This window comes from Oryctolagus cuniculus, chromosome 15 (genome assembly GCF_964237555.1).
Source record: "Oryctolagus cuniculus chromosome 15, mOryCun1.1, whole genome shotgun sequence".
Taxonomy (NCBI): domain Eukaryota; kingdom Metazoa; phylum Chordata; class Mammalia; order Lagomorpha; family Leporidae; genus Oryctolagus; species Oryctolagus cuniculus.
The window spans coordinates 77336493-77350118 of NC_091446.1; the positions used below are offsets into that span (position 1 = coordinate 77336493).

Below are 13626 nucleotides of genomic sequence, written 5' to 3' on the forward strand. Positions count from 1 at the left end.
TATGACTAAGAAAGGCCAGAGGAAGCCCTCAGTCCTCCCACAAGTGTGTCTGCTGTAAAGAATGAATGCATTCCAGCTCAGAGGAGCAGGCTGGAGCAATGCTCTTTTCCAAGCACAGATAGACCCTGCTCACCACCACCCCCAGATCTCCCTGAGCACACCCTCTTCTGCGCATGCATTCTGCACTGTCAGTTCATGAATGTGCTTACCTCATCAATTGTTGAGTTCCCTAAGGGCTGTCTCTAGAATCCAGCACCAACCAAGGAACATGGCGAGTGCTTAACATGCATTTGACGAATGAATTCATGGAAGATACACATAATGCAGGAACAGTGGATGGATGGGTGTGTGGGTGGACAGCTGGGTGAGTGGATGGATGAATAAATGGATAGCTAACTAGATATAGACAAATAGACAGATACATGGATAACTGGATGGATGGATGGATGGATGGATGGATGGAAGGACAAAAATGTGAGTGGATGGGTGGGTGAGTGGATGGATGAATAACCAGATAGGTAGGTAAATAGATGAGAGAATGATAGAGGGATGGATGAATAGATAGATATAGGTAGATATATAGATATGTGAGTAGGTGGGTGGATGGATGGATGGACAGACAGATGGATGGTCTGACCTCCTGCTTAGAAGACACACACTAACTGTATTTCACAACAACAAAAATATACAAAACAGACAGGAAGAAGAAAAGATTGACTGCCTCAAACTTTGACTTGGGTGGAAGACTCCTTTTCCGAAACAGCAATTAGCTTCTCATCAGAGCCTACTTGAAAAGCCTTCTAGCTCCTCATTGGAACTTTTTCTATCTACTCTACTCACCCCTTCTCCTTCTCCTTCTCCTTCTCCTTCTCCTTCTCCTTCTCCTTCTCCTGGTAATACACTGTCTCCATATTTGTCCCTGCCTTGGGCAGAAGCTAAGAGTCAGTGTTGATCTGTGGATCTGCCTTTGGCCCCCAACCTCAGCATCATCACTTAGGTAACCTACTTTGTGCATTCTGACTTTGGCTTATGGTTCACTGGTGGAGATGCAGCAGGTGGGGACGGCATTGCCTTCACAATCCGGTTGTCTGGGGAAAAGCTGCTGTGGGGATGAGATCAAGAGAAGATGGGAGAATGGCTCTCTAGACCCTCTCCATAGCCTGGTAAACTTAAGGCTTTCCTTAGGGCAGGTGGATGAATACAGTGTCAGAGCTTGGTCATACCAAGCCCCCAAGACAGTAGGGGTGGTCTTGAAGGAGAGAGGGCCCCAGCTGCAAGAATACTCACTCATCACCTGTCACAAAGAGTCAACAGCTTAGGCTGGGGTCATGGACCACAGGGAGAGAAAGGAGCCTGGCCTGAAGGAGTCTTGCCTCCCTCCTTCCCATCTCAGATAAGACACAGCATATAGCTCATGAGCAAAGATCAGCCAGACAGGGCAGATACTGTCTAGTTAAACCTCAGCCCATGAAAATGAGAGCCAGGGATAGGACCACCTGGGAACAGTGCTGCACAAAGTGAGAGGAGGGAAACGTGCCTCTTCCCAGGTCACAGTCAAGTTGAAAACCAAAAGAGAAGTCAAAGTGTCAAGGCCAAGGGCTTTGACTGCAAAGCAAGACTTAGAACCAAGTCAGAGACACCAGGAGTGAAGTCAGGGGAAGAGGAAAGGGGCAAGAGTCTTTCTGGGAGCCTGTGGGCTCTGTGCTAAGTGAGGAGAGAGCTGGCTGGTTCACTTGGCCACTCCAGAGACATATGCCAGCTTGTAAGTCCAGTTCCCCTCTCACTCTTTATGATACAGTATGACTCACACTGCCATACATGCAGCATAGGAGGGTGGCCCAAGAGCTTTGCCAGCCTTGCTCCCTGGAGGACCCCCAGTGCATGGATACAGCACACACTGAGTCAGTGTTCACTGAATGGGTGAGTTACATCTCCTGCGCCTACTTGTTTAGTGACCCTGAGCAAGCCATTGAAGACTCTCAGACTTATCACAGCAAAACACAGTGTGACCAGGGCCCTGGGAAGGCGCAGACAGCAGCCCTGGTTTACTGCCCCTGTGAATTGCAAATGACACATTGTCATTTTTGGAGAGAGCAGAGCTAGAAAGGAATGCAAAGGGCAAACAACAGACCTAAGCGGCCCCTGACTTCAGAGTGGGTGAGCCGAGGGCTTATCGGGGAAGTCCGCATGGGTGAGGCACACAGAATGTGGAGTTACTGGGAAGATGAACTCAGATCTGGCAACAAGATCTTCTCCCTCTTTCAAAGTGTGCAGGAGTCATGTCTGGATTCTGCAGCTTGTGGATCAGAAGGCTGACAAAGAAGCCATGCTAAGCACTAATCCCCAACTCTATGTGCAGTCTGCTCACCTGGACACCTGGGCATGCGTCCCTGGCCCCCTCCCAGTCCCAGCACAAAGCCACAGCTGTCACTGGTCCCGGGTTTGTCAGGGCTGCACACCCTCAGGTGCCATGGGGCTGCCCTTTGATGGGAAGGTGATAGCACTCCCTGAGGCGTTCCACGGAACGGAACAATGGAGGCAGGTGCAGTGTGTATGTATCCAGGCTCCTGAGAGTGAGCTGCACGACCCACTGCACTCGAAGGGCTACTTGGCATAGTTGATTCTGCAATGAGACCACCCAGGTGTGCAGGGTAGGTGAGGAAGGCAGGCAGCACATGGTGAGAACAAGGGTCAGCCGTCACCCTGCACCTATAACTCTGTACATAGTCACCTGGACCTGTCCCCTGTACAGGCTCAGGGGTTACAGTCCTGGGGAAGTCCTTGGTGACCTCTTTAAATGATCACCTCCCACTGCCATAGCATGGTTCAGCAGCCTCCTCTCTCCCTAGGGAATTGGTAACGGCCACTTCCCTTGCTCCCAGCCTCAGACCCTCCCTCTGCACCCTGCACAATCACCTTTCTCAGATGCACCTCCTGCCAGATCACAGCTCCTTTGATTTGCTTCCCAGCATTTCTTGCCTCTCGTCTCTTGGCTCAAGCACAGTGAACTCTGCCCCTGCTCCACCAGGCCTCTGGACTTTTGTATGTGCCATTCTCCCTAATCAGAACATGCTACAAAATGGAACTTCAAAGTCCCAATTTCAGAGCCCATGCTGTGGCATAGTGGGCTAAGCCTCCACCTTTGGCACCAGTATTTCATATGGGCACTGTCTGTGTCTCAGCTCCACTTCCGATCCAGCTCTCTGCTATGGTCTGAGAAGACAGTACAAGATGGCCCAAGTCCTTGGGCCCCTGAATCCACGTGGGAGACCCAGAAGAAGCTCCTGGCTCCTGGCTTTGGATCAGCTCAGCTCTGGCTGTTGTGGCCATCTGGGGAGTGAACTAGCAGATGGAAGACTTTTCTCCGTTTCTCTCTCTCTGTATCTCTACCTCTCAAATAAATAAAGTATTTTAAAAAGTCCCAATTTCAGGGGTAGAAATTTTGTGAAGCAGTTAATTTTCATTGGAGACCTGCATCACACACTGTCCTGGGTTCAAGTCCCAACTCCACTTCTGCTCTAGCCTTCTGCTAATGTGTACCCTAGGAGGTAGCACCTGGATTGAGCTCCAGGCTCCTGGCTTCAGCCTGGCCCAAACTGGGCTGTAATGCAAATTTGAAGAGTGAACCAACAAATGGAAAATGTCTGTATGTATGTTTCTGTGTATCTGTCTGACTTTCAAATAAATAAAAACAAATAACTATTTTTTTAAAGTCCTAATGTTGAGGGGCTGGTGAGAATTAAGAGAACATTTGTGAATGATTTCACGTAAGAACTGGCATGGCATGAAGAAGTGATTAAATAAGTGGCTGTGGATTCATCAAGGTTGAATGACTAGTTCTACAGCTGTTCATAGGAGGACACACCCAGGTAAAGAGATGAGGAGGTATTTGCAAAGCAACATCCCTTCTAGAAGACAAGCGATGGCAGACAGAAGCTGACTTGGGAGCAACAGAGGAGCCGGATGCGCACACACACACACTCCGTGGGAGCTGTCCAGCTCCTCTCAGAAGCCAGCACTGTTTTAGCATGGGATGGGAGCGTCCAGCCGCACTGTCACTCCCTCACACAGAAGGCAGAGACTCAGCCAGGAAACAGGAAGCAGAGCATACATTTCTGAGAGGCAGAGGAGAGAACTAAGCCATGAGCACTTGTTGGGGGCTTGCAGCTCTTTGGAAACCCAGGAGACACAGCTGGCTGTTGGACAGAGACCAGTCACGGACATAAGCACCAGTGACAGGAAACCAGGTTGGATTTTTTGAGTTTGAGCCAAAAATCCCATATCAATAACTATATTTTATTTAGGAGAACACCTTGTGTCAGCAAGAGCAAAAGAAAGATGGTTAAATTGATCTTTATGAGAAAATAAGAATTTAGAGTCAAGATGCAGAGGGAGCAGATGAGGATGGAGAAAGAAGCCAGCCAGGTGGAGAGGCAGGGAGCCCTGGGGCACAGGAGCAAGGCTCAGCAGCAGGGCTTGGTCCACAGAGACAGTCTGTGCAGCTAGGACCCCCACCACGCCCCTACCCCTGCCACCAGGGCTCCTGGCAGCTCTGAGACACAGAGGCCGACTCAGCTTGGGCCACTATAACAAAACACCACTGACCTAGTGACTTATAAACCGCAGGAGTTTACTCCTCATAGTTCTGGAGGCAGAAGGTGAGCACCCAGACAGGGGCAGGATCATTGTCTGATGAGAGCCCCTTTCCTTCCTGGATCGTGGATGGCTCCCTCTTGCTGGGTCTCCAAGCAGTGGAAGAGGAGGACTGTGGCCTCATCAGCCCTCTGTGGGCCTTTGGCCCCTCCAGGAGGGCTCCCATCTTATGTCCAAATCACCCCTCCAATGTCCCACCTCCCAGTACCATCACCTTGAGAGTTAGGTTGCAGCTTATGACCCTAGGGAGGACACAGCCTTCAGAGCACAGCAGGTGATCTGTGCATGTGGGGATGGGGGTTTTGTTGATAGGATTTCCCATCTGGGCAGGTCCAGGGCAGATGCTCTGGTCAGTCACTGAGTCCCCAGAAACAGAATCAGGACCAGGAATAAAAAATATGAGCCCCCATAAAATGGGCAGAGCTCCTGGGGACAGCGATTAGTTTCCAAGCCTATCCGGACATCAGCAGGCTGAGACCTCTGCGTGTCCCCACCAGACGGCAAAGGAGAGGTCTCCACAGTACAGCAGGGTGCATGGATGCGCAGCCAGACTGTCAGCCTCCCAACACTCCCAGCATGCTTGTGGGCTCCAGGGTAAGTCTGAGACCTCAGCAAGCCTCACTAGATGCCATGCTGTGGGGCCCAGGGATTCTTGTGTACCTGCTGTATCAAGGTAAGGACAATTCTTGGGAAGATGAAGTAAGTGCGGGCCAGCATCAAAGCCTCAGGACCAGCTGCACCTTGCATCAGTCCATTGTCTTCCCCTGCACTGAAGCCGGTGATGCGGGAAACAGTCTCACTGAGAAAGGCCGCATTTCCTTTGGGTTTCTGGACAGCCTGATTTCCCCCTCCCTCCATCATTAATCAAGCAAAGTGGCCTCTTCAGGGAGACATCAAAGAGACAAATGGCAGGGACTGACCTCTGAGCAGACCCTCAGACCAGCTCTGGTCAGCCCCCAAAGTCAAACAAGCCGCTGACAGAGGGTCCAGCTAGGAGCACAAGCTGATGTCCAGATGCCACAGCTTGAGGAATCCGTCCCCAGGCAAGAGTTCTCTGCCAAACTGCTGCTGGTCCACCTGTCCTGAGAGAGCGCACCATGGCCAGGCCTTGGGGAGGGAGCAGGTGGTGGCAGAGGGCAAAGGGGTTGCAAAGGCCAGATCTGAGCAGCGAGTTTGCTGAGGGGAGAGGGGCATCTGCCCAGAGCAGAGGCTCTCTGGGCTCAGGCAGCCCCCTTGCAGCCAGCGTGGTGAGCAGGTGCACCCGAGGAGACCACCTGTGCAATTGTGTCTCTGACAAAAGCTTCCCTTTCTCCTAGCACCTGTATGGGTCTTAGGGGTTAAGGAAACTATTGAGAGTGACATGAAATCCAAGGTAGCTCTGTGTGAGCGAGGAAGCTGCAGCAGGAAGGCGTCCGCTGACAGGTTGACAGAAAACCTTGCAGTCTGGGAAGAATACAGAAAGCCTGGAAGAAATCGTGATGTGTAGGGCAGGGAAGATGGGGCCTGCTTTAATGGAGTGCGCCTGAGGGAGGCGTGATTCAGCCAAGCCATTCAACAACTGTGAAATGCTCAGGGAGCATTCCACAATAACACCACCACGTTAACCCACACAGCTTAACCCAGGCATCATCGGGCTCCACAGTGACCAGACAACAGGGCTTACATCATTAGCCTGTTATCCCCCCGGGGAGAGAACATCTGAATGCTGGTGGGGCAGCAGTGCAAGCAGGAGCCCTGAGGAACTCACTGGGCAATGCCATGTTCCAGAGACACAGTAGTAACAGATTCTCCAAGTGCAGCTGCCCCTGCCTGTGAAATCATAGCAAAGTCACAGGGTTCTCAGGGATCGGTTATCACTTTTATGACTCACTGAGTCAGACAAGCCCTAAACGGACTTGTCAAAAAAATTCAAGAATGAGAAATGCCCAGATCAGACAGTGCTGGGTATGGAAAAATAAACAGCAGCACTGCGTGTTGGCAAATGCCAGACTTCTGGAGCTACTAGAAGCTACTTATTTAGGTATCTTTCTCTCTGCTAAACAGGGACCAAACTGATTTGCTGTAATAGTGCTTGGTTGGCTACAGAACACAGCAAGCCCTGACCACAGGCCTAATAGGGGAAGATGGAGTCTCCAAGGTCAACTCAGCAGCAAGGCAAGAGACGAATGCGCTTCCAAAAGTGCCCTGTTCTTGATGGTCCTCACAGAGAAGTATCATCCCAGGAGCAGCCATCCGGGAGAGGAGCTGAAGATGGACTAGAGAGCTCCATTTCCAACAGGATTTTCATTAATTTCATCAAGACAAAGTTAATAATCCATGACACAAATGTTTTTTTTTCCTTGAGTTGGTTGTTCTAAACATGTTAGAATCTTCTCGATAAATCTCACAGCTAGAGGCTAGTAGAAATTAGTTTGCGTTCTACACTGTCATTAAGAAAGAAAGAAGTTGTAATAGTTTCCAGAGGAGACTTGAAGGGAATGGCTTGTAAATGAGACGAATCTACAAGCTGCCCAAGTCACTGCTGGGCAGGATGAGTAAATAAATCCACATTTCTTTCCCAGTGCACTCCCTACACTGAAGACAATGCAACAAATGGAGAGAAATTTCTTTTAAAAAGTGTTTGGCTTACATATAAAGAGGCTCCTAGGGACTGTTAATTTGGCCAAGAATTATTCTATTTTTTTCCTTACGTTTTATTTATTGATTTGAAAGGTAGGGTTAAAGATTGAGAGAGAGAGAGAGAGAGAGAGAGAGAAATAGAGATTGTCCATCTGCTGGTTCACTCCCTAAATGGCCACAATGGCCAGGGCTGGGCAAAGCTAAAGGCAGGAGCCTGGAATTCCATCTGGGCATCCAAGGTGAATGGCAGGAGCCCATGTACTTGGGCCATCATCAACTGCCTTCCCAAGGATGTTAGCAAGGAGCTGAGTTGGAAGTGGAGCAGCTGAGACTCAAACGAGTGCTCACAGGGGATGCCAGCATTGCAGGTGGTCACTTAACATGCTGTACCTCAGTGCTGGCCCCAAGACCTGCATTCTTTTTTGTTGTTGTTGTTTAAAGGTTTATTTAGAGTTACAGGGGTGGAAACATGGTGAGAGAGAGAACTTCCATCCACTGGTTCACTCCCCAAATGGCCACAGTGAAGCCAGGATTAGGAGCTTCATTTATGTGTCCCATGTGGGTGCAGGGGACAAATTAAATAAATAATTTTGAAAAAACTACATTTAGGAAGAGAGATCGACCATATCATACCAGAAAGAGAAACAGAGGCCATGAAAAGGTTGAGCCTTTTTGTGGAAACCCTGAACACCACCTCCTACCCTCTCAGTGACAGTGATGTGAGGCTGTTAATAGCCCAGCCCTGTTCTGAGTCTTTTCTTATAGTCTCCCAGTTAATTATCATTAGGACTCTAGAGGGTTGGAAATATTCTAATCCCCAACTCACAGCGGAGGAAACTGGGGCACCAAATGGCAAATAAGTACCAGTAATAATTCAAGAACTGGTTAGTAACTAGAGTTCCTGGGATCTGAACCCAGGTGAGCTGGCACCTGCTCTGCTGCTGTTGCCTATGCTATCTCTGCAAGATCTCTACAGTGTTGCTCTTAAACCTTGCTCCTCAGGTAGGGCCTGGGTCCCAGCAGGAACAGACAGAGGTAGGGTGTGTCCCAGGGTTGCTAGGTCCAATGTTGTGTTTGCCTTATTTGGTGGTATCTAGCTGTACCGCTCAACCGTGCCTTTGTTTATCCTCTTAAGTAACCGGTGGGTGGATGTCCTCAGCCAGACTCCCTCACTCTGCCATCCTGTCTCAGCCTCCAACAGGCAGCCTCTTTGCATCCTGCAGGTTGGATGTGCCATCAAAAATCCCACCCGGGTCCTTTAGTCCACAGCACAGTCTCAGCCACAGACCTGGACGAGAAGCACCTGCTCTTTCCCCAACCCGAGCAGGTGCAACCCCATTTTGGGCAGTGGAAAGCATCCCATTCTTTGTTAAGTAGACGGAGTGCAGTGTGACAAAGCAGGGGTGGGAGAAATGAACTGGAGATGTGAGGCTGGGCAGAGGCAAGGAGGACACGTTTGTGCACACGACTGGAGCCCTTCAAGGTGGGAGAGCCGGGGAGCCCTCCTAGGGCGTGCAAGCCCCACAGGGGGACACCTCTCTCTGTCTGAACCTGTGAAGAGATTGCCCTTGTCCTGTGCTGGATGGGATCAGGCACAGGCCACTGGACCCTGCTATCTAACTCTACTTCAGTCCACGTGGAGAGTGAGTGTGACACCTACAGAGAGGTTTATGTAGCCCTTACTGCTTCTTCCAGACACCTGAAAGGAGGATGACAGAACAGGCCAGCAGCATCCATAAATGTAAAACCACATGAAGAGCTTTTCACTCTGATGGGGCTGTATTGTGGTGCTGTGGGTTAAGCTGCCATTTGCAACACTGGCATCCCATATTGGAGTTCCAGTTCGAGCTCCAACTGCTAATGCACCTGGGAAAGCAGCAGAAGATGAACAAAGTACTTGAACCCCTACCACCCAATGTGGGAGGCCCAGAGGGAGTGCCAACCTCCTGGCTTTGGCCTAGCCTAGCCCTGGCCATTGAGGCCCTGTGGGAAATGAACCAGCAGGTGGAAGATCTCTCTCTCTCTCCCCTGCCCCTTTCAAATAAATAAATAAATCTTTGAGAGAGATCTCTACTCTAACCCAATTACCCGGGGCTCTCAAGTCCATGGTCTACAAAGGCTTTCACACTACTCTCTTGGTCAACCCCCACCACATTAGAAAAAACCCCAGGGGCTGGCACTGTGGTGTAGTGGGTAAAGCTGCTGCCTATAGTGTAGGCATCCCATATGGGTACTGGATCACGTCCACACCACTCCACTTCTGATCCAGGTTCCTGCTAATGCACCTGTAAAAGCAGTGGAAGATGGCCCAAGTCCTTGGGCCTCTGGCACCATGTGCGAGACCTGGAAGAAGCTCCTGGCTCCTGGCTTTGGTCTGGCCCAGCCCTTGGCCACTGTGGCCATTTGGGGAGTGAACCAGCAGATGGAAGCTATATCTCTGTAACTCAAATAAATAAATAAAATACACTTTAAAATAAATAAAATATACAATTTAAATAAATAAAACACACCTTTAAAAAATCCCCAGACATCTAATGAGCTCCTTGGGCACTTGGAGAATGGGGTCACTCCAGCTGAATTCGTGTCTTCTGTTTCCCAACCACAAAGATGACACATCTCATGTTCACTCTGTGGATTATTTCCTCTTCTACCCCCAAATACAAGAGCCTAGAACAGATTCAGTGCTTTGGGCTTTGGCACACAACGCAGGTCCATGGCCCACTTGAGACTCCAGCAGAGCCCCTCTCCAACACACAGCCCTTGACAGAGCCACGTCCAGTTGTCTCTGGGTGAGGCCAGCCCTCAAGCAGTGGACACAGTCGCCTCCATCCTGAAACTCTGCTTCCCACTGCTCGTGCCTGTCTGGGTAAAGAAGGCAAGACTGGCTTCCAGTGCTGAGAGGCGAGCTGATGGCACACAGACTTCCAGGCAATTTCCACAACCCCCAGTGGGAGAAGAGACCTCCTGTCTTGTGGCTCTCACAGGGCATCAGCCACAGTTTTCTTGTGCACAACAGCAAATGGCAAAGTGCATTATGGCAGCCTGGGGGCTGGGTGGGGTGGGGGCACTCTCTGTCCTGTCTCCTTGTCGCCCACAAGCATCTGGAGAGAAAACCATGCCGTAGGAAAGGTACGGAGCTCCTCATTCTATTCTAAGGTCCCACAACCACCTAACGCAAAGTGCAATACACCATGGCGTGGCTGAAGGGATGACTTTGTGCCTCTCACCTTGGAAGGGAAGGGAAAGTGAGCGGGTCACGGCCCTGCACCCTTGCCCCTCCTTACTCAGCTGGGGATACAATGTGCAACCAAAGTGCTGGAGAAGTTCTGAGATGTTTTGCAAGAGCCGTGTCTGTGCCAGTGGCTTCTTACCCAAAAAGGCCTTCAACAGGCTTAAAATGATGTCTTCCTAAAGGGAGACTCCAGCCCCAGGCCAGCCAGATGAAGCCATCCCCACAAACCTGCAGCCTAAGACTGAAATCTCCTTGTGCAGTAGCACGTCACTGTTAACTACCACAGGCACCTGGGGACTTAACACGGCCTGCCTGCTGGCAACAGGCAAAACTGCCTGTCAGTGCCACTCAGAGGCACTGCCTGGGCAACTGGTTTCCTCTTCAGCAAGGGACACAGTTGTAGGAATCAAAGTAGGTGGGCAACAGCACTCTGCAGGTACCCAAGGGTGCGGCTCAGAGTTTGGCCCCCTCTGTGGCTGTCCATGGTCCTGGAGGCTGAACACTGACCTGAAGCATCTGCAGGTAGCCTTCTTGGGGGTCGCAGAGCAGGGAGGAGATGCGGTGATTGTTCCTCATACACTTCTGGTTGTCCTTCGCGGACGGGAAGATCTGCCGGACCACGGTCATCCTGCCGAGGGCACTGTGGACCAGATCCAGGATCTCGGGGTCGCTGATTTCCTGGGAAGAAAACCAGATCGTGCTTACCAGCAACCCACACACGGTTCCTGCAGACGGTCTACCAGGAAGCATGGAGGCTAACACATCCTCAAGAGCTCAGGCCAGGGAGGTGAAAGGACTGGGCCCGGGCCACACAGCTCTTTAGTTGCTTGTTCACAGATAATACTGAGATACAACGAGATGGTTCAACATTTTCCCTAAAGGCCAGCAAGAGATGAGCAAGGTTTCCACGGGGTCAAGCTTTTAGAAACCCACGTTGCCAAACAGCACGGCAGGCATCAGCCCACACTGAGGAGAAATTTCTCACTGGGAGTCATCGATCTTATGCATACAGGGAAAGCCGGGATTTACCAACACAGCTGCTCAAAATGCAGTGAGTTTCTTGGAATTCTTTACTAATGACATTCACGTTATACAAGTATTTGCGTTCAAATTCTGAAAACATATCTGTTCATGCACTCGGCCTCTATTCCACAGGCTCTGGCCCACATCACCTGTGACACTTGTTCTGTTCTGAGCACCAGGGATAAAGCTGGGCGGGAGTTGGTGCTAATCCCATCCTGTGGGTTTCCTGGTCTTTGTGGGATGACATAGGAGGCGGTTTCAAACGTTTGTAGAAAAGGGAGATTAATGGATATGTTTGTTTAGGGAGAAAAAATTCTGAAATCCATGCATAGTTTTTTTTTCATAAAATGCATTTGTATGAACTTTTGGAAGAACCCCTCCCCCACACACACACACACAGATTCCACAATTTCTGCACCAAAATAAATGTGTCCTCTAAGTCTATTTTCTGTGAACATTTTGAAGTCCCCTAGTATGCCGAGTGTCCCAGGGTAAGGAAACCCATTGTGTTTTCCCTGTTAGCTCCTGCACCAGGTTCCTCTCCTACAATATCTCATTAGTGCTCACAACCACCTCGGGGATTCTATTAGGCAGATCCTGTTATTATCCCATTTGAAATGAGCAGCCTCAAGCACAGGACTAGCACAGGGAGCTCCTTCCAGGAATCATCACCTACACTGCACCAGAGGCTGGGGATGAACTTGGCAGCAAACTGCATGGACACGTGTATATAGGGAGGGCACTGCAGTGGAGGAGTGGGTGCAGCCACAGGAGACAGGGGTACAGAAGCCACCCAGGGCAAGGGCAGGGTCGCTGGCCCTCTGGAGAGGATGTGGAAGCAGTAGCTGTCAGAGAGGAGGCTGGAGCTGTGTGAGGGCACATGAGGCTTCAGGGAGTCAGTTAAAGACCCACTCTGAGGGTGATCAGAAGCTCTTGAAAGGTTTCAGACACAAATGAGCTGCAATCAGATCTACATTTAACTTCTGGCTGTTGGATAGAGGATTAGAAAGGAACAAAAGTGGAGGAGGTGAGAGCAGGAAGGAGAGCTGGTGCAACATAGGCACTATGAAAAATGGAGACGAATCATAAGCCAAGAGTTCCAGCAGTGGGAGAGAGGGCTAATCAGGCTAAGGAAAGCTCAGGCTCACTGTCTCTTACAAGTGATTGAGTCGGTGGTTGGTTGCAAGTCAAGATTTTAACTCTAAATCACTATGTCTTAAAATAGGTCTCAAATCTTTCTCCTTGTAGATGACCCATTCTAGCTTTGAGACCTTATGATGGTGTAAATGGAGCTAATGAGGTTAGAAATTAAGGTTTTGAAATCATTTAAAGAACACAACACTTTCAGAGGTAGGAAGGGAAACAATGTATTTCAGAAGCGGATATGTGTGTGTGAAGCCTAGTCAGTCAAAACCACAGATGCAACTGGGAGACCGTAAAAATCCAAGAACCATGTCCTTTTAGCATGATCAATAGTTCCCAGGTGCACTGAATTGCAGGGATCGCTAAAGAATTAAAGTGCAATTACACTCTGGATGTAGGCATCATGAAAGTTTGCACTTCAAAGTGTTCTGTTTAATGCAGATGATCTTGCAGGATTGCAACCCATGGGCAATCGAAGAAACTGGAAAATGTTCACGTCTCAGGACCATCGGCTGGGATGGGTCCAGACCGCAGTGGGCACCGGTTGGTGACCAAGGTCCTGCTTGGAGCACAGGACGCAGGATGAGAGCAATCACACCTTAAACTAAGAGGGAGCAGGAGTACAGGAAAGCCCAATGAGCCACCCGATTAGCTTTCCCTTGTAGAAGGAAGACAAAGGATTGGAAGAGGAAACTTTGTCTAGAAAAAGCATGAGGTTGTGATTCTTTGGGATTATGCAAAAGCGGATGACTGAGAGCCAGAAAGGAAAGGAAAGGGTATGCTCCGGCGTCCTGTCATCCTCAAGTTCTCTTGCTGTCAGAGGCACTGTTCAAGGTCATTGTCCTAGAAGTCCCTCTATTAGGTCTCCCCCACTTCAATTTCCTGGAAGGAGTGTCAGCAGCACTGAGCCCTCCCCAGTGTACCTCCAAATACCTGGGAATCCGATTCCCAGGAAA

General features: G+C 50.0%; 1 protein-coding gene across 4 annotated transcripts in view; it reads right to left on the reverse strand.

Annotated features, from left to right (window-relative positions):
• Window positions 1-13626, reverse strand: part of LOC127488765 (glutamate receptor ionotropic, delta-1) — a 754955-nt gene that overhangs the window by 279395 nt on the left and 461934 nt on the right. For all 4 annotated transcript variants that reach the window (XM_070057983.1, XM_070057984.1, XM_070057985.1 and 1 more), the window contains exon 6: window positions 11012-11182. In XM_070057983.1, the coding sequence (XP_069914084.1) occupies window positions 11012-11182 (171 nt within the window). The remainder of the gene's footprint in view (window positions 1-11011; window positions 11183-13626) is intronic.